This window comes from Sceloporus undulatus, chromosome 3 (assembly GCF_019175285.1).
Source record: "Sceloporus undulatus isolate JIND9_A2432 ecotype Alabama chromosome 3, SceUnd_v1.1, whole genome shotgun sequence".
Classification (NCBI taxonomy): Eukaryota; Metazoa; Chordata; class Lepidosauria; order Squamata; family Phrynosomatidae; genus Sceloporus; species Sceloporus undulatus.
The window spans coordinates 264,434,511-264,461,055 of NC_056524.1; the positions used below are offsets into that span (position 1 = coordinate 264,434,511).

A 26,545-nucleotide genomic window follows, 5' to 3' on the forward strand; every position below is an offset into this window, starting at 1 on the left:
TGTTTTATTCTGTAAAGACCCATATATTTACATATATATTTACATATATATAACAAATATATTACACTTCTTATATATTACATATACATAACATACATTTTCAAATATATACAGTATATATGAAATGTATAAATATACAATATATATTATTTATATAGATTTTATATATATATATATATATATATGTAATTATCATATATTTACATACATATAATATATAATACATATATATAATCTATTACATTATATATATATCATATACATAAATATATATAATACATTTACATGTATATATTACACTTATTATATATTTATATATAAATATATATATATTTACAGACACACACACACATATATATATATATATATATATATATATATAAATAAACATTTACATGTATTCTGCAAAGAAAGACCCAGGCATTCATAGGTTTGAATAATGAGGAGGAGAGCACTGACTGCCCTTTTATTGCTCTGGTGACTGTTGCCCCTGGAGTCCCGTCACGTGACGTAGCCTCCGTCCCTCCTTGCCTTCAGACTAGGGAGGGAAAGGGAGCATGCGCAGTAGGGCGCCACGAAGGAAGCGTCGCTCGGGAGGCCCGGTCGCGGGGAGATGACGTAGGAGGCCTTGGGCCGGTCTTTGCCGCCGTGTGGGTTGAAGCAGCAGCAGGAGCCCGAGCGAGCGGCCCACGTGAGGCGGAACCGACGCTGCTGCTGCTGCCGCCGCCGCCGCCGCCGCCTTCGAGGGCCGTCTGAGGGAAAGAGAGGCCGAGGAGGAGAAAGGGGGGAAGGCCCCTCTCTGTGGCCGGGATGCGCCGAGCGCCAGAGGTAGGGGCGGAAGGGGAAGGGAAGGGGGCGGGGTCCTGTTCTGTTTGCCTTCCTTTCTCTCTTGGGGCGGAGGGGCTAAAGGCTTTGGGGCCTAGCTCTTCACTCCCCCCCCCACAATGGCCTCATGGGAGTGGGCCTTCTTCTTACCAGGGTGTGCCTCTGTCCCTGGGGAAGGAGGGAGGGCTTACGACCCCAGACCCCTCTGTGAGGCACCCTCTGTCATGCTGCAGCCAATGCAGCCAAGGCGATTCTAAGCTGCACCACTAGAAATGATGAACCTAGGAATCAATAACTGCCCCCCCCCCCGACCCCTTTGCCCCTTTATGATAGAAAGTGGGGAATGATAGCCAGGAACTGTAGAAACAAGCCAAAGTACCACTGTTCCAGATCACTGCTGCAAAAAGCAACTGTTTGACTCATTAATAATAATAATAATAATAATAATAATCAAGATATATATTATTAACATATATTATTTAAACCTATAAATATATGGGTCTTTACAGAATATGTGTAAATATATGTATGTATGATGTATAACTATATAACATATAACCAATGTAATATATTTATTATATATGTATAATATTTGTAAATATTTATTATATATATTATATTAATTATAATAAATATATTATATATATAGTATTTGTAAATTTATAACATAGATTAATATATTAAATATAATAAATGTAATATACTGATGTGTATATATATATATAATTGTAAATATATATTATATATGTAAAATATAATATATTTACATATATTATATATAAATATATACTATGTAATAATAGATATAATATGTTTATTATATATATTATAATATATAATATTTGCAAATATGTAACATATATTAATATATACATATATAATACATAATGCAGTATACTTATTTTATGTATATAAAATATATTTATAGATATATATTATATATATGTAAAATATAATATATATTTACATATATTATGTATAAATATATAATAGAAAATAAATGTAACATATTTATTTTATACATATACATATATATATATATATATATGTATATGTGTGTGTTTATATAATAAAACGTTATTTATACCCAGCATTTCAAATGGCAAACAATTGAAGTGGCTTACGTCTAAAAATCAGTCCAGTATACAATACGTTGTACATATAATATCCCTGTCTTCCCCTCCTCTAAAAAAGTAACTAATTACAATAAAAAAGTCAATTAAAATAAATTGTTAATAATAAATGGATCAAGTGGGCTGAGTGGTACATGATACAAAATGGGAGGGGATTAGCTATAACGCGTTACAGTGGGACTTTGGGGTTTGGCTCCCAGGATCCCCCCCCCATGGATAACAGAATCCATGGATGCTCAAGTCCCTTTAAATATAATGGCATAGCAAAATGGTCTCCCTTATATAAAATGGCAAAGTCAAGGGTTGCTATTTGGAATTTATATATATATTTTAAAAAATATTTTCAGTCTGTGGATGCTTAGTGTCCAGATCTAGAGACATATCTGGGGGAATACTTATTCAATTTGTAGATGACACCAAATTAGGAGGAGTAGCTAATACCCCAGATGCCAGGATCAAAATTCAAACTGACCTTAATAGACTAGAAAGCTGTTTGCCAAAATAACAAAATGAAATTCAACAGGGAGAAATGTAAGGTACTGCACTTAGCGTTGAAAAATGAAATGCACAGCTGGAAGTTCCTTAGTCATCCATCCTGGTTTCTTGAGACACCTTCTACTTTTCTTCCTCACTGGAACCGTTTTAGAGTGAGTGGCTGCACTACAGGCATTTAACCTCTATGCCTAAATTGTGCCTTCAGTATCTCCCTTTTGAGAAACTCCCATCCATCCTGAGCTCCCTTCTCCTTTAGTATTCCTGACCATCGATCCCCCCTCCCCCCCATATTTCTCTAAGTTTGCTTATGGAGACCACATGTGAAAGGGATCTAGGAGTCCAAGTAGACCACAAGTTGAACATGAGTCAACAGTGCAGTGTGGCAGCTAAAAAGGCAAATACGATTTTAGGCTGCATCAATAGAAGTATCATGTCTAGATCAAGGGAAGTAATAGTGCCACTCTATTCTACTTAGTTCAGGCCCCACTTGGAATGATGTATCCAGTTCTGGGCATCACGGTTCAAAAAGGATGTTGAGAAACTGGAGTGTGTTTCCAACGGAGGGCGACTAAAATGGTGAAGGGTCTGGAAACCATGCCCTATGAGGAACGACTCAGGGAGCTGGGAATATTTAGCCTGGAAAAGAGAAGATTAAGAGGTGATATGATAGACCTGTTTAAATATTTGAAGGGATGTCATATTGAGGAGGGAGCAAGCTTGTTTTCTGCTGCTCCAGAGACTAGAACATGGGACAAGGGATGTTTGACAGTGGAACACTCTTCCTTAGAGTGTAGTGGAGTCTCCTTCCTTGGAGGTCTTTAAGCAGAGGCTGGAAGTTTAAAGGGGATGCTTTGATTGAGAGTTCCTATATGGCAGGGGGTTGGACTGGATGGTCCTTGAGGTCTCTCCCAGATAACGCATAGCAAAATGATGTCCCTTGTATTAAATGGGAAGCAAGGGAGAAAGGAATGATTTTGGAGATAAAAGACAGAAGAGGCCTGTGAAACACTGCTGCAAATCAGTGGGGAGAAGAGAATGATCCACCCTACAAATGAATGGTGTGGGTTTTAGTTTTGAGCTCTTCTTCCTAAGGCCTAGCAATTCTGAGTCACAGCTTATTTTTTAAATTTTTGTTTTGTTTGGGATTTATACTTTTTTTGGATTTTTTTTTGGGGGGGGAAATTGCCTTAGGGTTGCCATGAGTCAGAAACGATTTGAAGGCACTCAAAACAACAACACCAAGTACCAGTTTGGAGGGGGTGAGTTGGTACTGTACCGAAGGTATGGGCAGACACCTGAGGTTTTTGTCTTATTCTGTTTTTTGTTTGTTTGTTTAAAGTCGGGTACAGGTTGGAGCATTCCTTATCCAAAATGCTTGGGATCGCAAGTATTTTGAATTTCAGATCTTTTTTGGATTTTGGAATATTTACATTTACATAATGAGATGAGACCCAAGTTTAAACATGAAATTCATTTTATATTTCATATACAGTTGGTCCTCCGTATTCACAGATTGTTTATCCGTAGATTCAAGCATTCACAGATTGAAAATACTGTATTAAAAAAGTATAAATTCCAAACAGCGAACATTGATTTTGCCATTTTATATTAGGGGTACCATTTTACTATGCCATTGTATTTTTACTATGCCATTGGACTTGAGTATCCACTGATTTTGGTATTCCCCTCGGAGTCTTGGAGCCAAACCACAACAGATGCCAAGGGCCCACTGTGCATCTTATACACATAGCCTGAAGGTAATTTTATGCAATATTTAAAACTAATTTTGTGCATGGAGCAAAATTTGTGTGCATTGAACCACCAGAAAACAAAGGTGTCACTATGAAGTCTGTGTTCACTGAGCCATCAGAAAGCCAAGGTGTCACTACCTCAGCTATTGATATGGATAATTTTGGATTTTGGAATATTTGTATATACATAATGAAAACTCTTGGAAGTGGAACCCAAATCTAAACACAAAATTCATTTTTATGTTTCATATACACCTTATACATAGTCTGAAGGTAATTTTAATACAAGATTTTAAAAATAATTTTATGCATGAAGTAAAGTTTATTTACACCAGCAGAAAGCAAAGGTAGTAAAGGAAAACCTGGTTATTCTAAATGAACTTAAGCCTCCAGGACCCAGATGAACCACATTTCTTCCAATTCTATGATTCTGTGAAAGGTGTTACTGTCTTAGCCATCCATGAAAAAATGTTTAGTTTTTGGAGTAATTTGGAATTCTGGATAAGGTAGAACCAACTTGTTTTAGAAATCTGAGGTCCACTCAGGTGTAAAACCCATACACTTAAATGAAAGAAAAATTCTGGACTCAGGAGGCCATTTCAAGCACCAGAACTGAACTGTGCTCCTCTGCAGAAAAATCTTCCACATCTCACTCCTTCCTTTCTTTGTATCTGCATTATAAGTGCTATTGTAGTTAAACGCTTGGAAATCTTTGCCACCTGACTCCAGAGCTGTCAGTAAATCACAGTCTACCTTTTGCTACCTCTTTCTTAATGCAAGGATGGGAATTGTGCAGTCCTTCTGATGTGGTTGGAGTGCAGCTCCCAGTATTCACTGTTTGGTGGAGCACTTTGCCTTGACATGTGTCAACACCCGCTTGCCCTGTGGGAAACCCTCAGTTTCCTTGCATGATTTACCCTGTTCTGAAGGAAGCTCAGTAAAGCAGGGATGGGAACTATTTGGCCCTCCAGAAGTGGTTGGACTGCAAGTCTGGCAGGCCAAGGCAACATAGACAATGGTGGGGAATACTAGAGGTTGTAGTCCAACCACATATGGAAAACTATGCTTTTTTATCTTTGCTGTGAAGTAAGAGTGAGCAATAGTTTTCCAGCTGTTTAAAAATGGTAAATCATGCAAAGTAATTCAGGAGTTTAATGTTGAGATATGTAAAACTCAGTTCTCCAGGAAACAGTGGGATGAACTTTCTCTTGGGGATGTAAGGGCCTTCGCCAGATTGTGATTTGGAGAACCTTATCATTATGGGGCAGTTGGTGTTGAGGATGAGGAATGGAAGCAGCAATTAATTCCTTCAAAATGGGATGTCTGGAGAAAAGCAATATGTTATTTCTTTGGTGTAAAGTGCATTTTGGAGCAGGAGAAGCAATATACTCAAGATGATGATGATGAAGATAGTGGTAGTGGCAGTAAAAATTCCTTGGACAAAGTCTATTTAGTCCCATTCAGAGGGAGTGATTTGATTGTTGGACTAGGACTGCGGAGAACAGGGTTCAAATCCCTGCTTGTCCATGGAAATCCACTGGATGACCTTACTCTGAGCCTCAGAGGAGGGCAAAGGCAACCCACTGTGAGCAAATCTTGCCAAGAAAACCCCATGATAGGGTCGCCGTAAATTGGAAATTACTTGAGGGGGCTCACCAGCAAGAGTGAATATATTGAATAAATTCTCGGATTGAAAATCCCATTGATTAAATGCATCTATTTGAGTTGGTATAAGAATTGGATTTGGGTCCTTGTGTCCACAGAATTTAGAACCTAGCATTTGATATTGAAGAACGCTTTGATGAGCAGGAAAGGATACATAAAGAATTAGGGATTGATAAGAAGTAATAATTTTAAATGTGCCCAGCAGGGCCCATAAGAGAGGTATTCAGCCAATACATTGGTCCAAGGTCTGAAAAGTCCAGGAAGGGACTGAATTTCTGATGGCCCCTCCTACAAAAACAAACCAACCTTACAGCTCTGTTCCATTGCATTACTAAAGGTTAGCCGGGGCGGGTTATAGACCGCCACTTTGAGGCGGTCTGCCGCTGCCGCCGTTTGCTCCGTAAGGGAGCCGTCGCAGCCACACTGCGCGGCTCCCTTGCGGAGCAAAAAAGAAACTCCAAAATGGAGCTTCTTTCTGCGGCGCCCTAATGACGTCGCGAGGCGCCGCTGGCACACTCGTGACGTCATTAGCACCGCAACACGTTCGGACGCACAGCGTCCGATACGTAAAGATGGTGCCGGCCGTGTGGAACGGCCGGCGCCATATTGTACGGACAGAGTCCGTATTAGAGCCAGGGGCGTCTAGAAGAGACGCCCCCTTTTTAAAATGCCCAGGGTTGGCTAATTTAAACTAGGTTGGTTTAAGATTAACCATCATGTTCAATTATGCTTTCACAATCATGCGCCAAAAGCTGTCTACTTTGTTCATATTTTATCATAAGCATAATTTTCTATAAAGAAGGAGCAACTACAACTTTAAAATTTCATGTCATACCCATTATCTTTATTCAGAAGACTTATTTGGGAATGTAAGGTCCATTTGATCCATTAAATCCTCAGTTTTGAGGGGCTCCCCACCCCGTTGGGCCCCAAAACAGTCTTGTTTTCCCTTGCAAAATTTCTCTCAGGGGCCGTGGTGTCTAAGCATGGTGCAGTTGAGGATTACATTTTTTTTTTCTTAAGAGAAAAAGTGAGCTTTCAGGTGTGCTGGGGAGAAGGGGTGCATTGATGTTCAGGAAGAAAGAGCTAAGCTGCAATGCATTGCAGCCTTTCCTCATTTGATGCCCTTGAGATGTGTTGGACTGCATCTTCCACAATCCCCCAGCTGGCGTGTGCTGTAGTCCCAACACATCTCAAGGGCACCATGGTAGAGAAAGTTGAAGTTTTATATAGTGTACAACAAGCTACGTATGGTACTTTTGTCAGGTGAAGGGCTGAAGATAGGAGGACTGAATTCCTTTCCAGTTTCCTTTTTCTGCTCAGGAACTCTCTCAGGACACATGAAAGAAGTTTAATCAGAAAGACTTTTTTGCATGTCTTTGTCAAGGGCAGGGACTTTTACGTTTTCATGGAAGTGCATGTGAGAGCAGGGAGTCTCTCGGTGTTTTGTTTAAGAAATAGTCAAAGATTTTGTGTGCAACTTGCATTCAAGGAAGTGTTAGAACTCACAGCCATATTCTTTTGTCATACTAGGACCCAGGGTCATCCAGTGAAACTGACTGGTAGGAGATTCAGGACAGAAAAAAGGAAGTACTTGTTTCATACAGCACATTTGAATTTCTGAAACTTGCTGCCACAGGGATGTGGTGATGGCTACTACCTTAGCTGTCTTTAAAGGGAATTGGGCATACTCATGGAATTGAAGGGTGTTAGTTCTGTGTGATCTTGATTTTCAGAAGCACTATGCTGCTGGATGTGCCCTGCTGGGGTGCGAGCATTGGAGACCGCTATCCTGCTTGTGGACTTTATGAGATGTATCTTGTTGGCCATTGTGGGAAACAGGATTTTGAACTATATTGACTTTTGGGCTGATTTATCAGGGCTATTCTTATGTCTGAAGAAGTTTGCCTGAGGTTTGCTTTGCTGAGAGCAAATATTGTTTTTTTACTCTATGGACTTCCAAAGATCCACAAGGATTCCATTCCACTCTGACCCATAGTGAGTGCTATTGGATCCCCCACATATGACTTGGCCAAGTTTCTAGCCACACAGTTACAAACTCATATAGGGCAGAACCCCCACTACATCAAGGACTCAACAACGTTTGGGTCACACAGTATACAGAAAATCCACACATACAGACCGATACCTGCACAAGAACTCCAACCATCACCCAGGACAAAAAAGAAGCACAATCAAAACACTGGTAGACCGAGCAAAACACATCTGTGAACCCCCACTTCTTGGAAGATGAATTGCAGCACTTGGACCGGGCTCTACAGGCTAATGGTTATTCCAGCTCAGACATCAGAAGGGCTGCCAGGCACAGGAAAACCCAGAGAAGACAAGCAGCCACCCAAAGGGAAGGTATTTTTACCATACATCAAAGGAGTCACAGACAGAATAGGCAAAGTGGTAAGGAAGCATAACCTTCAAATGGTTTAAAACCGACGAAGAAAATCCAGCAAATGCTTTGCTCAGCCAAGGACCAGAGAGACCCTCTCACAGCTGCAGGAGTTTACCGCATACCATGCAGCTGTGGACAAGTCTGCATAGGGACCACCAAACGCAGTGTACAAACAAAAATCAAGGAACACGAGAGACACTGCAGACTGGGCCAGCCAGAAAAATCAGCAGTAGCAGAACATGCCACAAACCATTCTGGGCATAAAATACTGTTTGAAAACACTGAGGTTCTGGACCATGCCAACCACTACCATGTCAGGATGCACAGGGAAGCCATTGAGATCCACAAACATCTGGATAATTTCAACCGGAAAGAAGAAACCCTTAAAGTGAACAAAATTTGGCTACCAGTCCTGAGGAATAGCAAGATAAGGACTCAGCAAATGCAAATGGGAAACCATTTAGAGTCAGGGGCTTTCCCAGCAGATAATGATCACCAATTAGCAGACATTAATCCTCTTTTGCATTAGCCTCTCAGCCTGAGGCCGGCCATCAGCATAAAACACTACACATGCAAATCACTCCTGCATTCCCAGTTTCACACAGAGTGTGTGTGTGTGTGTGTGTGTGTGTGCGCGCGCGCGCGCGCGCGTACACACACAACTTTTCCCAGGCAAAGCATTCTCTGAAGATGCCAACCACAGATGCTGGCGAAATGTCAGGAAGAAACTTTTCTGGAACATGGCCACATAGCCTGAAAAACCCACAAAAAACCATTCATGGATGCTTTTTTTTGTTGTGGTTGGGCTGCTTCTCCATTCTGTTTTCTGTCTGATTTTACAACAGTTCTCTGGGACTTTTTAGAGCTGTCTTTCCTATTACCTTTAACTAGAGATACTTCTTGACACTAGTATAAATCCCTACTTCTCTATGCCATGTAAGAATGTTCAAATAAATTATTTGTAATGTTAATAATCAATAGTTTCCTGTGGTGTACGTTCTGCAGGTTGTGCTTATAGATGTTCTTTACTTGTGGAGCAATGTGCTGTAGTTCAGACATGTTTTGAGTCATTTATATGATTCATATGTGTGGATAGTCAGTATATCTTAAGTAATGCTTGTGAAATTGATGAGATTTCAAGATTCTTCAAGTATCTTTGAAAGACAGTATGCAGAAACAGCTAACAGTTTTGTAGGGCTGGCTTATTCAAGTGATTTGGATTGCAGTCCTGGGCATGCTTAAAAGTATTTTTTATTGAAAACAGTGGGACTTCTGAATTAACATGTTCAGGTTTGGGCTGTAGAACAGTTAAGAAGATAAAAACACGATTGTTAAGTGATTTGAAGTGTAAGATAACAAATTGCAAAAAGCCTTGGGATTTTGGCATGGCATAGTGATTTGAGTGTTGGACTACGACTCTGGAGACCAGGGTTCAATTCCCAGTTTGGCCATGAAACCCACTGGTCAGGTCACATACAATCAGCTTTGGAGAATGGCAATGGCAAACCCTCTTGGAAGAAACTTGCCAAGAAAACACCATGCTAGCCTTAGAGTCACCTTAGAGCCTTTGAGTCGCCATAAGTAAAAAATGACTTGAAGGCAGACAGTAACCAGTTAGCTAAAGTGTAGAGCTAATTTGAGGAGGGAAGAACTAGACTTGCTTGAGATCTTGCTTTCAGAAAGAAATTTACTTTTTCTCCTCTCCATTCTTTCCTGCCTTATAAAGTTGTTTGCCAGATGCTGCTCAGTGTTAGTATGGAAATCTAGGGCCTTTTTCATTTCTGCATACCCCATGTTTATGTACATAGTGGTTTGTGTGAAAGTTGTGTGAGAAGGTAAGGACAAAGCTGATGCAAGGCGTTTTTCCCGACTTCATAATTGGAGGCCTGACGTGTAGCTACAAGTTAGTATCTTATGACTTTGGGACAAAGTCTAGGTTTTAGCATATTAAAGGTGTGACAACAAGAATTTCAGCAACTTAGAGCTGTCTTGCATTTGACAATTCATTTGGTAGGCATAGGCAGTCAGGAATTCAACACAGGCAAGTTGAGTGAGGTGGTTGGCACAATAAGGAGAGATTGCTTTCCAGTATAACAAGCCTGGAAGCAGTTGATGGGTTGCTCTGTTACTGCTCTACAACTCTTCTTTGTGAAAAGCAATTGTATTTTTTTTTACTAGCCAATATAGTAACACATATCACTAGCCTTTTGGCAGGCTAATAAAAGTTGTTAGCTAGCACAACGTAGGAGTTTGAGTGTTGGACTGTGACTCTGAAGACCAGGGTTTGATTCTCGACTCATCCATGAAACCCACAAGGTGATCTTGGGCAAGTCATATGCTCTCAACTTCAGGGGAGGGCAATGGCAAAACCCATGTGAACAAATCTTGCCAAGAATGCTCTATGATAGGTTCACCTTAGGGCCGTCCTGAGTTGGAAACAACTTCAAGGCACATAACAGCAACAAGTACTTTTGTTGGTTATAGCGTAGTTGATTTAGAAGGTAGATTTAGGAGAATTCCATGGAAATCTTGTAGTTTATAACTATGTTCTTCAAGGTAATGCCCTGCCACATTGATATTTTATATTAATAACTGTGCAAGATATGAATACCCCAGTCTGCAGGGTGTTCTTGAATGCCATCCAGTAGTGTAGAAAATCTAGGTAAACACTCCTGCTTCTGGCAAAATTACATGATCGTAGAATTGAGAAGGACCACAAGGCCCATCTACTCCAGCTCCTGCCAGATAGGAAAAAAACAACTACTAAAGCACATCTGAAAAATGCCCATTTAACTTGTTTAAAGACTTCCTAAGAAGGAAAGTCCACTACTACCAGTTGAAACACGGAACAATGTTTGTTGTTAGGAGTTCAGTTGAAACAAAAGAATTTGGATACTTCCATAGTAGCGAGGTTTTGTGCAACAAAAAATCACGTTTGCTATTCTTGCAAAGTAAGATTTCTTTTAAACCATGAAGATGTGCAAATATTTTCTTGAATTGCAGAACTGAGACTGATGTACAAAATAACAAAAGACTGTTAATTTTTTTAGGGGAGAGAGTTAACATACAATTCTCCCCCAGCTTTTTACAGTGGTGCCAGTGCATGTCTTTCTTCCTTTCTTAAGAAGTAGGCTTCATGGTTGTGTGTACATTTTTAAAAATGATTGTGTATGATCTGTCCGTCTCTCTTGCCCAATTCCCTGTAGATCAGAGCTGGGCAAAGTGCTGGCCTAAGACTGCATGTGCCCTCCCAGGGTATGTTTTGGCTCTTGAGCCTTCCAGACTCCCCAAACACCTTCTTTTATGGACAGGAGCAGGTATTTACTTTTTGAACAGGTTGCAGTTAACTTCACAATACTGCATTTTTAAACATAGGCTTCATTTTTTATAACCAAAGGTGGACTTCTCGCCCCTTCCTCTTTTTTTTGGTCAGTCTGTATGGCTGCTGAAGTGACCCACAAAAGTAGTCCACTGCTGCTGTAAATGGACAATTATATCTTTTCAACACCCACTTCTCTACTCTATAAAAATGTTTTTAATTACAGTAGAACTATTTTGAAAAAGGCTAACAATAAGCATCATCTCGGCTTGGGTTAGAGGCATCTTGTGTGTAGCCAATATTTAGCCTGCTTTTTATGGTGGTGTCTTGCCCCTTTACTAAGTTCTTCTGTAAGTAGGCTTGCTGTTCTCATTTTCATGATAATTACGCTGCTCCGCATACAAAAAAGTTGCTTAGATTAGCCACAGTCCTCTGGCCACATTTTTCCAGTGAGCCTCCTGGCACTGACTAAGTTGCCCACTTCTGCTTTTAGAGTTTGCTTGCATAGCTTTTGTTACTTGCCAATGCTGTGGTCAGTCAGTAAATGTTTGTCTTTGAATGAAATATCTAATTTGCATTTTTGCTTTTTTGAAAAAGTGCTGCCTAGCAGACTGAAGTCTTACAGAAACAAATTGAAGATGTAGATAAATTTTAAATATGTAAGGTAAAGAGATTGCACCCAGCTTTGTCAGGTAATGTCTCCTGATGATTTGTGCCATGTGAAATATATGCTGTATCTATTGTCATGAAAGCCTTTGAAGTGTGGGTAGAGAGCTCTAGTAAGGCTTTGGCTGCCTGTGGAATGTGCAGAAATTTCTAGGCATGAGAATTTCTGCTGCTCTCTGTTCTCTGGGGCAATGAAAACAGGCTAATGAGTTGAACTTTCTGTTCTCTTTGTGCCACCATGTTAGGTCTTTGATGTCGCACTTGGGTATTGGCATGGACATTCCAAAATGGTGAAATGTTAATAGGCTGTGTGTGTTCAAAACCTGCTTATTTGGCTAAAGCGTCTTGTTCCAGCTAAGCAGCCTGGAGTGCACACTCCCCACGGTGTTGACAATGTTATGAAGTCATGACTTGAGAGTCTGAAATCAAAAGCAAGGCTTTTGTGAGATTTTTCTGGTTCCCACCGGAATGAAAAATGGAAAAACTAGCTAAAGGGGTGGATAAGTGTGAAACGGGCTGTTCTATGACTCTAGTGTGTTATTTCTAATGAGGCATATTAAATGAATAAAAATTAATTCGAGGGGTTTTGTAGTGTACCTTAGTACAGTAGGAAAATGGTACGGATGCTTCATTATTGATTACATATGGAGTACTTAGTGTATCATTAAATGCATGTTCCTGCTATAATTTCATGATAGATTACTGATGTTATAAAACAGAAAACAAGTGAGGAAAACTTACCATATATACTCAACTAATAGTCGACCTTATGTATATGTTGAGGGCAGGCTTTGTTGCCAGAATTACGGATTTTGATATGATCTGTGGATAAGTCGAGGTTAAAACCTACGGCAGTGGTTCCCAACCTGTGGGTCGGGACCCCTTTGGGGGTCGAATGACCCTTTCACAGGGGTCACCTAAGACCATCAGAAAACACATATTTACATGTAGCAATGAAAATAATTCTATGGCTGGGGATCACCACAACATGAGGAACTAGATTAAAGGGTTGCAGTATTAGGAAGGTTGAAAACCACTGGCCTACCGGCATGTAACAAAGGAGACAAAGGATGAAGCAGAGGAAAACAATGCCAAAGAACTTACAAAATGCCAGCAGGCCTAACTGTTTGCATTTACACTAAAGGCTAGATGGATTAAAGAGTAGAGTGGGGTCATTGCTTCCAGGACAGATTATGCTCTTGTCTTTCACTGGGGTATGGTTCTTTTTTTATATAAGTGTTGAAGTACAGCACTTACATTGACCTGTGGATAAGTTAACTCAGGTTTTTGGGGTGTATTTTTTTACAACATTTCTATACTTATGCATCAGTATATACAATATGTCCAGAGAAGGGTGACCAGAATGGTGAAAGGTCTGGAAACCATGTTCTATGAAGAGAGACTTAGGGAGCTGGGTATGTTTAGCCTGGAGAAGAGAAGGTTAAAAGGTGATATGATAGCCCTGTTTAAATATTCGAAGGGATGTCATATTGAGGATGAAGCAAGCTTGTTTTCTGCTGTTCGAGGGAATAGGTCACAGAACAATAGATACAACCTACAGGAAAACACTTGAACCTTAGGAAGAACTTCATGATGGTAAGAGGTGTTGGACAGTGGAACACACTCCCATGGAGAGTGGTGGATTCTCTTACTTTGGAGGTTTTTAAACAGAGGCTGGATTGCTATCTGTCCAGGAGTGCTTTGATTGTGTATTCCTGCATGGCAGGGTTGGATTGGATGGCCCTTGTGGTCTCTTCCAGCTCCATGATTATGTGTTTCTGCTTTTGGGCTGTTGTTTAAAATTAGATTTGCTTCTGCCCCAGACTGTAAAATATAGACTCTGTATCAACAGTAAATTTTCTTCTGGTTCTTTATGACAGCTTGCAAAGTTCACTACACTTCTATTTTGTTGCATAAACTGGGACAGTAGGAAGGTTACTTCCTTGAATACCTTCCATCCTGTGGTTCACTAATGTAAACATCTCTTGTCTTCAGCAATGTTTTGGAGCAATCATATTACCAACAAAACTTCCGGTGGGTTTGAGAAAGATACAAAATATCAACTAAACACAGGGGGAAAATATAGTCACATCCAACTAACAATGATATAGTTATATAGATATAGAAATTGAATGTAACCTACACACTAATGCAAAAGATGCAGTTAATTAACATGAAGTAAATATAAAGTAAATTTAAAGATTAAAGTCCATAATACAGATGAATATTGTAAGAAATGTATTCTCCATTAGTCTAAGCTATGTGTCCTTTAACAAGTGTGCTGAAAGGTTGGACAAGCTTTACTGAAAAGCCATACTAAAAAGCTGTGCTTGTGATGTATTGTAAGGAGTTAAATAAGCTTTACTAATAATAAGCTTATAAATTGCAAAGTCAGTCTTTGTTGAACATTTGTTAAAGGACACATGGCTTGAAGACGAATGGACAGTACGTTTCTTAGGATATCTGTTGTGTTATGGACTTTAATCATTAAATATATTTTATATTTACTTCATGTTAATTATCCCCTGCCTTTGTATTAGTGTATATGTTACATTCACTTTCACTATGCAATTATTAGTTGTATATTACAAGTACATCAATTATACTGTTTACTTAGGGGCTGTGCAGACCGGCAGCTCCATGCTGCCCATTTTTGCCTTGGAAGGAGGCCGCGGCTACCAGACCTTGTGGCTTCCGGAAGGACAAAAAAGAACCCACTTCCCACTGGGTTCGTTTTGTGTCCCCAAAGGGGCGTCATTGGTGCACTCGCATGCCATGATGATGCCCCTTGTGCATAGCGCCGTTTGGGCACTGCGCCCAAGGGATATCATCATGGCGTGTCCCGTGTGTATGAACGTGTGCCAGGATGGTGCCCAGACGGCGGAACTAGGCCTTGGAACATGTGCACGCTCCGCCCTAGTTCGGCCCTACTTTGTCTGCATACTAGCACAAAGTGCCGGCCTGTACAGGCTCTTACTGATTTTGGAGGTTAAGAATTCTCACATTTTGTGTGATTCTTATTTATTTATTTCTTACTGAGTTTAACTATATACAACTTGATTCTCCTTATCTAGAATTCCAAAATCCAAAATATTTCAAAACCCTAAACTTTGTTCATGAGCAGCTGAAATAGTCTAGTTATACCTTTGCTTTCTGATGGTTTGTTCCATGCAGAAAATTATTTTAAAATATTGTATAAAATTTTCTTCAGGCTATGTGAATAAAGTGCATATGACACATAAAATGAGTTTTGTGTTTAGTCTTGGGTCCTATTTCCAAGATATCTCATTATGTATATGCAAATATTCCAAAATCCAAAACACTTCTGGTCCTTAGCATTCTGGATAAGGGAGACTCAACTTATATTATTCCCCTGAATTTAATTTTAAATCATATTACCTCCAGACTTAGAATATGCCTTTGAATACCAGTTTGCAAGACACAACCATAAAGACAGAGTTATTGTCATGTTGCAAAATTGCCTGCAAGTTTCCAAAAGGTACCTGGTTTGGATACTGTCAAAAACAAGTCGCTGGACTAGTAGGCTGCTGATCTGATTCAAACTCTTAGTTTTTCATGTTTTATAATTTTGGCTAAAATAGTTCATCTAAAAAGTCCTACAGCCACTTAACTGTGACTTTCAAGAGCATGAGGCAAGTAACCATGAAGTTTCTCAGCAACCATGAAAAGTAGTGCATTTGAACAGGGGAAAATATTTCTAGCTATTAGGTTGAATGTCACTGATCCTGTCTTTTGGTTTACTGGTACATTCCTTCTTCTCTGCCATATATTAGACAGGGGGTAAAAACCCATGAAAACAAATGGAAATGAATTTTCCAAGGGTTTTTCTTTTCATTTGTCTTATGTTGGAAATTTTGGCACACATTTATGAGGAAAACTCTCCTGTGAAATATTCTTTCTAATGAGCATCATACTAGGAGACAAGGATTTACTTTGTTCTGTTCAAAGTTCAGATATATTGCTAGTTGTTAGTAAGTACTTTAACATTCACACTATGTATCATTTGAACAACAGCGGTCTCACTTTTTTTGTCGCTTGTAAAACATTGTAGTTTCAATTACAGTTTGTTTTTTTCCATTCTTCAGGTAACAAAAGAAAAGAAAAGTTGTAAGATAGATAGCATAGATAGTGTAGCAGTTCGCAGCATTTTATGTCTAGAATTGGGGGAATGAGTAGTTTTGCTTCTGCAAAGCTTAAGGGTACAGTCCTGTTTACAAAGACTGGGCAAAATGTGGGCTGTAGGCTGCATGTCGCCGTCCTGCACCTACTTGGTCTCATGAACCCACTCTTAACTACCAGGAGCATTTGGTACTTCCAGAAAATTTCAGATACAATTTACCATTTAGTAGTTATCACTCAGATGATTTCAGCTCCCAAAGATTGTTAGTATATTGACTGGCTTATTTATTTTTCAGAAATAGCTAAGTCAGTCTGTTTCACCATTGCATGGATCAGTGATGGGGAATGAAATTCTCAAGCAGTACCTGTGGTCCAAAACATACTACAGAAATAATCCAGTTTGAGACTGCTTTAACTGCACTGGCTTAGTACTAGGGAATCCTGGGAATTATAGTTTACTGTGGCCCCAGAGCTCTCTGACAGAGAAGGCTAAATGTCTCACAGAACTACAGTTTCCAGAATTCCCTAGCAGTGAGCCATGGTAAAGTGGTCTCAAACTGGATTATTTCTGCAGTGACATATGTGTTTGTGGGCACTTATGGGGGTAATTATGGCCCGTACAGATCAGAAGAAAGGGGCGGCCAACAATTCTCCAGATCGTTGCTCTGGCAACCGCATGGCCCCGAATGGTTCGCAGTAAAAAGGAGCTCCGAAATGGAGCTCCTTGCTGTGATGCCATCAAGGTGCCATTTCCGCCTTGCGGCATCGCGGTTACATCATGCACGCACTGTGCTGTTTGGTTGTGCCATGCATGTGCCATAATCTATATGCACGCTGTGTGGACAGCACCACGTAACAATGACGCCGTCCACACAAACTAGGGCTCGGGAGCATGTGGTTTCTGCACGCTCCCGACCCCTAGTATCGCCGTTGCCACTCCACTTCCCGCTGGTATGTACCAGCCCTTTCATTAAGCAGCAATGGTTTAATTCTGAGTAAGCATCTGTGGGAGTGCTCTCTAAATTTCACGAATATGCCTGATAGTAAAATTTGATAAACTAAGGTATAAACAATGCATTTTATGTTTTTTAGGCATTAAAATAAGTTTAGCTTTGATAAGAAAATTAAGAATCACACATATTTCAGTTTTCTCTGAAATCTCATGGCATTTCTTAGCTTGTTTCCAAAAATTGTTTTTCTCCCCTTCATTGGTTACACAGTTTTTTACATTTGAAATTTATTATCATCTAAGAAGAGCCATTTTTCATCCACTCATCAATTTATGTTTAGGAAGTATTGGCATTTTGCAACATCATTTTGGACTGGTTCTGCAGATGCTACTAGGAGTATTCTTATTTTCTGTACATCTAATGCCTCCTCCATAATTATGTATTCTGCAAATTGTCATATTCCTAAAGTCTGATTGATACCTGCACTTTTATAACCAGTTAAATTTCCATCCCTTAATTCTTATTTATTTTTTGTTTCCCCCACTTTTTCTCATGCACCTCATCTTTGTTCATTTTCTTGTATCTAGTGACTTTGGGTAGGGACCTGATTGCTTTGTGAACTGTACACTTGTTGTTCCATACTTTTCAGGATGACCTTTATAAGACAAAATACTGATTGTTCTTGTGTCTAACTGTAACAAAAGATAACTTCATCTTTTGGGCAGGCTATTGCATTACATTATCAACATGGTATCCATACAGTTGTCTGAAAAGGAGGGTGAGCTCTACCAATACCTCTGACAGTTATAGGCACTGAATGCAAAGGAGCACTGCATCTGAACAAGTCCAGGCCTCAGTGACGGTCTTACTAGTTGGGTGTGAAGACAATAACCTCCTATACAAAATGTATAATGCTGCTAAATGCTAGCCCTAGGAAACACTTTTTACCAGTTTGAGTAACAATATGTTTTGGATTTTTTCCCTATATTATATAAAGGGATATGGCATAGTTTCACTGTGGAACACAGTTTGCCCTCCAAATGTACTTATATGGGCTCTCCAGGGTATTTTTCTATCCATAAAAGGTCTTTCCAGGAGATGGAAGTGACTCTCCTGTGGAGGTTTAGGAGAGGGCAAATTTGATCCTAGAGCCTCTAAAAAACATTCGTACAATAACACCAAAATCCACAATGCAGTAATACCTTTATTGGGGCAATCAAAATGGAAAATATACATGTTCCAATCTCCTCTATTCTTCATCTCTCTGATCAGGTCCTATAGGCTCGGGCCCATGGTCTCCCTAATTGAGTTTAGACTGAGATATTAATAAAACATACAAGGAACACATGTGATATTGGTTTTGTTTCTTGCAGCCCCCAAGATCCACCACTAGATCTATGTACAAATGTTTTGCAGTGCATATGGGAAAGATGTATTTCTGAACACATGCCTAGTCAAGGAATTTGTTTTCAGTACTAGAATTGAACTAATAGTCATTTCATACAAAAATCCATGCTTGGTGTTCACTCTTAAAGTTTCTTTCATGCCATCATGCTAATTAAGGCAGCATCCACACTGCATCCATGGCTTCATCCTGTGGAATTCTGGGAATTGTGGTTTATTGTAGCACCAGAGCACTCTGACTGAGAAGGCTAAATGTCTCACAAACTAAGTTCCCTGAATTCCACAGCACTGAGCCAAGACAGTTAAAGTGGTGTCAAATTGGATTATTTCTAGAGTGCAGATGCAGCCTTAATGGTACAAGACAGAGGGTTTGTAGTTAAACAACTGGACATTAGAAATTTTTGGTGATCTTCTGCAAAGTGCCTGGTGATTTATCAGTAGATCCCAGCCTACTGTCTGCTTGCTTCTCCATCGAGCAGCAGCACCATGTGAGTAAACATGTAGAATTGATAGAGCATTAGAGTTTGGAGAAATAAAGACTAGATCAACAAGTCTAGCATTTTTAAAAAGTCGCCCTAGGGAAGCTAACTGAACACAGACATTCTTAACAGTCAGCAGAATGATAAAATACTAAATCCTCTTGCTAGTCTCAACTAGAGCAGACTAATCAAATCGGTGGCATTTATATGTGTTGACTTATTATTCAACAGGTAATTCAGTGTGTGTGCTCCAGGTGGGGACAGGCAGTTTAATTTAGTACAAAATGTTGAGTTTCCTGCAGTGCGTTGATAGAAGGAAAGATGAGAGTGGCTCTGGCCTAGTCAAATGGCATATTGGTCAGGATTAAGAAGGAAGCTGTTCTCTGGCATTCCCCTGCCATTTTCAGGAAGCTGCAATTAATTATAAGCTGTTGCATTATTGTAGGGTTGAAAACAGTAGAATGTGATGGGGAGAGGCCTCTCTAAAATGTAACTTATTTTCCTTTTACCGTTGCAGCTGCACTTCGAGATCATAATGCAGCAGAAAAATGAAAGAACATAGAACACGCTTACAGTGGAGAAGTCGGTTGCTGGCCGGTTGTCGACGATGGACTGTGGGATTTTGGGGGCTGAGGCAATACTGCTTCCAAAGGAAGCGTGCTTCTGTACTTAAAAGAAAGAAGCAAAGCACATGGACACCCACTAGCCTGAAACAAGCTAAACTGTGCAGAAGGACGACTCTTTGGGGCCAGAGAGGAGGGACTCCAATAGTGCAAATTACTTCTCTAAAAAATCAAACTTTAATTCAAAAGAGATTGAAATACTCTTGGTGCAAAAGTGAAGGGCAGCTGGCAGGGGCAAAAGAGCTTTTCAGGAAGGGCTTTCAGGGCAAACTGCTGAATCATCACCGTGGCACAGGAATTGGTATAGAAGTTTGCCAAGGCAAGTGCTGTGGCATTGAGGCTACTGTTACAGCTTCTCCAGGAAAAGAGGGTCATCATACACAGAATGGGGAAGCACAAAATAATGGCAAGAGCCATGAAGTTGTTATTTTAAATAACTCACAGAGAAAGTGCTGCTGTCGAGGACGACAGCAAAATGGAACCAGTGGCCTCTTAACGGTGAGGGGAAGGCCAAGATTTAAACAGTATACTTTAAAAAGAAGATCCTTATTTATGATGTATAAGAAACTTTCTCTGGTTAAGTTTCGGATTAGAGTTGCAAAATCTCATCGCAAGCTTTGGAGGGGCAAAACGTGCAAGTTGAACAAAAGGAAGCAGAGTTGGGTGGAGAAAGTGACCAGAGACCAGCAAGAGGACCTCCACCGAGGGACCTTCACAGGTAGTTTTAGGACCTTGTCTCCTCCTTGGAAATCAAAAAGTCACTGTCCCTGGGCCTTGCTAGGTTTGTCAGATATGAACAATCACATGCCACGAACTTTAATTGAAGAGAGTCAAACGCATCGGACCGATGGCTGCCTCACAGAGGATGCGCTCTTACAGTGTAGGGAGCTTCTTACAAAGGACCTTGCCTCCAGAGACCAAAATGGTATTACTGAAAGCTGCTTGCCCAGGTTGTGTGCAGGAACTTCTTGTAGAGCCGAGACTGTGCACAAAGAGGAAAAAGGGGAGGTGCCACAACCAGATGAATGCCCTGGTGATATTTTCATCTCTGTAATGGAGAAAGAGATCTCTGTTTCAGGTCTGGAGAGTGCAGAGTCTAATCAGGCTATGGGTGCTGATGAGATTGTGCTGGAGCCCGCCAAGGTGGACTTGGGCCCAAATGACAGCTTTGCCAATGGACCTGTTCACGTGGAGCTGTTGCAAAATGAAGACAGCCGTAGTCAAATGGAAGTGGAAGGATCTGTAAATGTGGATGTCATTGGTGCAGAGCTCTTAGATCACCCATACTGTAAAAGCCCTCTTGACGAACCTTTGAGAGGAAGCACAGGACAAAAATCAGGGACCCCAAAGAGTGGCAAAAGAAGCAATCAGAGAGCTTCTTCCGTCAATGATGAGCAGTTGGCTGTGTGGCTCTGTGGTATATATGTATACTCCTTTCATGCTTATGGGTTTTGTTTGGATATCCTAGAACTGTGGCTCTCACTCTTTGGCCCTCCAAATGTTTTAAACTTCAGCTTCCATAAGCTCCAGCCACTGTGGCAACAAGTTAGGGAATTATGGAATTGAATTGTAAAATATCTGGAGGGCCAAAGGTTGAAAACTATTGTCCTAGGAATCCTGCCATTTTATATGAAATTTGAGTGCTTTTTTGTAGCCATAGCTGTTGTACTCTTTGCTTTGGGGACACTTCAGCTGGGCTGTCCTCATTTCTTTATACTGAAACACCTGCAGCCCACCAGGAGTACAGTCTGGCAGGCCACAATATCCAGCTCCATGGCTGTCTTTGGCTTGTTGGGTTACAAACTTTACAGCATGACTCTAGGTTGATACTGCAAAATGGATTTATGATGCCCCAGTGCTGATAAGCTAAATATAGGAGTGCGAGGAGAAAGGTGACCCATCTTCAGAATAAATAAAACCATTTGCCAAATAGTAGTTAGACCCAGAACTTAATTGTTGGCACAGTAGACAAAGCCAATCTCTTTTTGCCAGAATGGAAATCCAGTACCACTCTGATCAGAATATTATTAATAGAGTGACCTCTGCTTGAGGATACAAAAGTTTGGAAAGAAAGTTAAAAGGCAATTACTCTTAAGATTTTTTCTTTGCTCCTTTTAGTCACAGAAATTTGGGAGCATCCATCTGGGCATTTCACATAACTTGCATTAGTTATATACTGTGCCTTTTCTTTCAGTATGACAGTATTAAGTTAGAGAACTGGAATTGGTCATTTCATTCAGCCTTCCACAAGTTCTTGCCCTCTTGATCTATTGCATTGCAATTCCCACTCTCCCCTGTCAGTGATGATGATAGGAGTTGTGATCCCACACTTGTGGAGGGAATTGAGTTGTGGAAGGTTGTTTTACCTATTCTGAATATAATACTGCAATTCTGAAAAAGGGTGGTATGTGTGTGGGTTATAAAAGAACTATGAAGTGACTTTTTGGTCACTTAAAAAAAACTTGCTTTCTATTGTTGTCTGAAATGAACTGATGCATACAGATTTATATTTGCTGATGCACATGATTGAAAAATGCCTTGGTGTAGCTGACAGTCAGTTCTGGTGCAATTGTTTGCATTTATGGGATTCCTGGGAGCACACTTGCAGAAAACAGTTCTGTCAAAATGGACTTGATAAAAGAACATTTTGCCAGCTGATCTCTACTCTGGCACTGTATGGTGAGATAGTGCATCATGTATTTGTAGTGTTATTTCTTGCCTTTTTTATTTAATCACTTTATATCCTGCCTTTCTCTCAAGATGAGATTCAAGGAAGCTTTCAAAAAATTTAAGAAGGTTAAGCTGTTATTATTATTATTATTATTATTATTATTATTATTAATCTTTATTTATAAAGCGCTGTAAATTTACACAGCGCTGTACATACAATCTTATTAATTGGACAGTTCCCTGCCCTCAGGCTTACAATCTAAAAAGACACGACACAGAAGGAGAAGGGAGTGGTGGTGGGGAAGGGGCCTGTCTAGTAAGATAATAAAGGTCCAAAACACACTGCAGAAATAATCTAGTTTGAGACCACTTTAACTGCCCTGGTTTAGTGCTACAGAATCGTGGGAGTTGTAGTTTGTTGTGGCATCAGAGCTCTCTGACAGAGAAGGCTAAATGTCTCACAAAACTACAGCTCCCAGAATTCCCTAGCACTGACCCAGGGCAATTAAAGTGGTCTCAAACTGGATTATTTCTGCAGTGTGTTTTGGACCACAGTCGGACCTCAATATCCATGGATTCTGCATCCAGGGATTCAACCATCCAGCCATCTGTGATTTGAATATTTTTTTAAAAAAATCAAAAAGCAGCCCTTGATTTTGCCATTTTACATAAGGAACACCATTTATTTAGGTCATTATATATAATGAGAGCTGAACTTCCACAGATTTTGGTATCCATGGAGGGATCTTGGAACCACAACCTAGTTAGATATCAAGGGCCCACTGTACATTGGTTTACAAAAGTTAAAAAGTAACTATTATTTTGTTTAAAAAAGATGAAAAACAGTTAAAACATTTCAAACATATTTACAACACAAACAGATGCAGGTGCACATAGTTTGAGTCCATATTTGTACATGTTTGCTATGGAAAACACACATTAACACAGATTGTTATAAATGTAAATGATACTTTGCAACTGAAGGCAACATGCACTTTTAGAAATCTTGAATTGCCCTACTGATTGCTGTTACTGGGAAAATATGACTCTCTTTTGGTTAAATTCAACGTTCCCTCTGGAACATTTTGCATTCTTCTTACATGCTCCCAACACTGCTTTCACCTTTGAGTGTCACCATGATAGTTCAGCCCTGAAATATGCATTGAGGCCCACCATATTCCTGATTTTTGTGGATGTGTTGGAGACACTTGTGTAGCCCACAGTGTTGAAATAACATGCATGCAAGCATTTCCCTGTACTTTATTGTTCTAGCTTTCCTATACAAGTGTATATGGGTGTTTATAGATGCAGACACTTGCAGTTTGAGTTCATATTTGTACACGTTTGCTATGAAAAAGCAAACGTTAACACAGATTGTTGGGGAAATCTGTTGTAAACATGTAGCAATTTCCTTTTTTATAATTTTATTTGCAAACACAAATTATAAAACAAGAAACATAAAACAAACCGTACAAACATTAATGCAAACCTAACAATCACTATTCTAAAAACATACAGTACTTCCTGATTTCCGTAGTCTCTAGTTTACAAAGAAAGTCGTACCTTCTACTTCATTCGCTCTAATTGTTTTCCTTACTACCTCTATCTTATTTTTTGGCTGATTCTGTAAATACTATGGAATTCAGAAGTTAATTTCTCATTCTAAATTGTTACTTTAAATGTATGACTGTATGGAAAATGATAAACTAACATTGCTACTTAGAGATGCCCTGGTAGAAAAATTTGATAAAGATTGGGGTAGGATGTATAATTATTTGAATTCATTATAATTCAGATATATAAAATGCATATAAATAATATTCAGATTAATAAATCAATAGATAGAAAATGTAAACATGTAACATTTTCCTAAGCCTTGCGTGGCAAACCCACGATGCAGTTTCTTCCTGGCAAATGAAAGGGATAAACTTAAACTGTGGGAATGTTTAATGCTGTCTTTCTGCTTTCTATTTTCATCATTTCATTCCCAGATCAAATAATATGCATAAGGAAGATTTAAGATTGCATGTCCCTTCTCTTGTGCCTCACTTTATGGCAGAGAATCAGTAGCTGGATTTTGCAAGGCAGTTCTTCAATAAGAAAAATAGCAAAAATGCATTTACTGTATAAGAGAAAAGTGCTCATCAGAAGGTATATGTTAGCGAAAATAAATACAAAATCTGATATGCAAGGTAAAATCATATAAAATGCCTGCTTTGGGACAAATGTACAGGAAAATAAATACAATTTTCATATATTTTTCTAATATAGAAATAGGTCATCCAAAATCCACAAAATAACAGTATCTTTATTGGGCCAACCAAAATGCACAAGATATATGATGCAAGCTTTTGAAGTGCTACTGGCTTCTGCATCAGGCAAAGGTATTAAAAATCATACAGGAGAAAGCAAAAAACAGTGTTAGAGTCACAGGCCTACATTTTGTCCACTTGTTATTGTTGTTGTTCTCAGTTAAAATGGGACAGAGGGATGGCCATATAGGCAGAGGACAGTCCTCTTTTTTGGCCATGTGGGCTCTTGGAATCAAAGAATCTTAATGTCCAAGAAATAACATTTAAACTCCATTAACATGGAAAAAAGAAATTTCCTTTGAGATCAGGCTGCCTCTGTCCTGCGTGAGACTACCCACTGCCTTTTTATGCAGAGAAAGTTGAATTTCTCAAGAAGCCTTTGTGCTCTTGCATTTGGAATATGTTGAGGTGACGTTTAGGTAAAACATGCCAAATGCAGTCCAATTTAAAAAAGTTTGATCATTGTTGTAGGTAGAAGCCTCAAAGAATTAAGTCCTTTGATTACGCTTCTTTTGGCTTCCCCTATTCTGGCGAAAATGCAGTATCCTCAAGCAAGAAAACCTATCCAGAGGTAGCCATGTTGGGCACTTCACATTCTCTTAGCCACAGGGGATGGCAATGGCAAACCTGCTCTGAAAAAAATCTTGCCAAGACAACCCTATGATAGATTGGCCATAGGGTCTCCATAAGTCAGAAATGACTTGAAGCTGTACAACAACAAAAACAACAACGAGCTCTGTTGGCCATACAGGGAAGTCCAGTAACATTCAAAATCCACAAAACAGTGATACCTGTTGGCCCAGTAGAAGTATCGCTGTTTAATGGTTTGTTGTATAGCCAAGATGTCAATCCTTGCATATGTTTTATGGAAATAAGAATAGATGTAAGTTTGGAAAATGAAAAATGAAACTTAAAGGAACTGAAAAAAACACATTTATCTATCTCTAGTGGTGAATTCCAGGTTTGTATGTAGCATTTGTGCTGTAGAGATGCTAACAATGGCACTAATATGTTTAGCCCAAGTATGGTTCAAAATCCTAGCTGGCCATAGGTGGAACTATGGCTGTAACAAGTCAGTAAGGAAACCACTGGATTTTTAAAAAGCAAAGTACCAGCACTGGACACGATATCAGTGAGCCAGTGTGGCATAGATATTTGAGTTTTGGACTGCAACTCTGGAGACCAGGGTTTGATTCCCAGCTTGACCATGAAACCCATTGAGTGATCTTGGGCAAGTCACATTCTTTGAGCCTCAGGGGATGGCAGTAGCAAATCTCCTCTAAGCAAATCTTACCAAGGAAACCTCATAATAGGTTTAAAGTCAGCATAAGTCAGAAATGATTTGAATTCACACAACAACAAACGTTGATATCAGCTGGCATATGTTTGCCAAGTATAGAGTGGAATATGCAGGATGATTAAGTCCTTAGCTTGTGGCATTTTATACTAGAATTTTTCCATCGTGTAAATTAGGGTGGGCAAAGTGCCCACCTGTGGCCCACCTGACCCAAAGGTGTGGCTCCCCCAAGCCCCTGGAGACCTGGTTGCAAAGTGAAAAGACTCCCAATACTTTAAACAATCCTTGCTTCACCTTGACCTGGACAAATGTTGGCTTGCTGCAGCAATCATTTGTTATGCAAATACTCCTCTTCCTTCCACCCTTCCATTTATTCCAGTCTCACGGTAAAATCTCCCTTGCAAACACT

The 26,545-nt window shown here is 39.7% G+C and overlaps 1 protein-coding gene across 1 annotated transcript in view; it reads left to right on the forward strand.

Annotated features, from left to right (window-relative positions):
* Positions 1-571: 571 nt before the first annotated feature.
* SENP5 (SUMO specific peptidase 5) overlaps positions 572-26,545 on the forward strand; it is a 59,624-nt gene continuing 33,650 nt past the window's right edge. The window contains 2 exon segments of the mRNA XM_042457899.1: positions 572-828; positions 19,752-21,274. Coding sequence (XP_042313833.1) covers positions 19,783-21,274 — 1,492 coding nt within the window. The 5' untranslated portion in view covers positions 572-828; positions 19,752-19,782.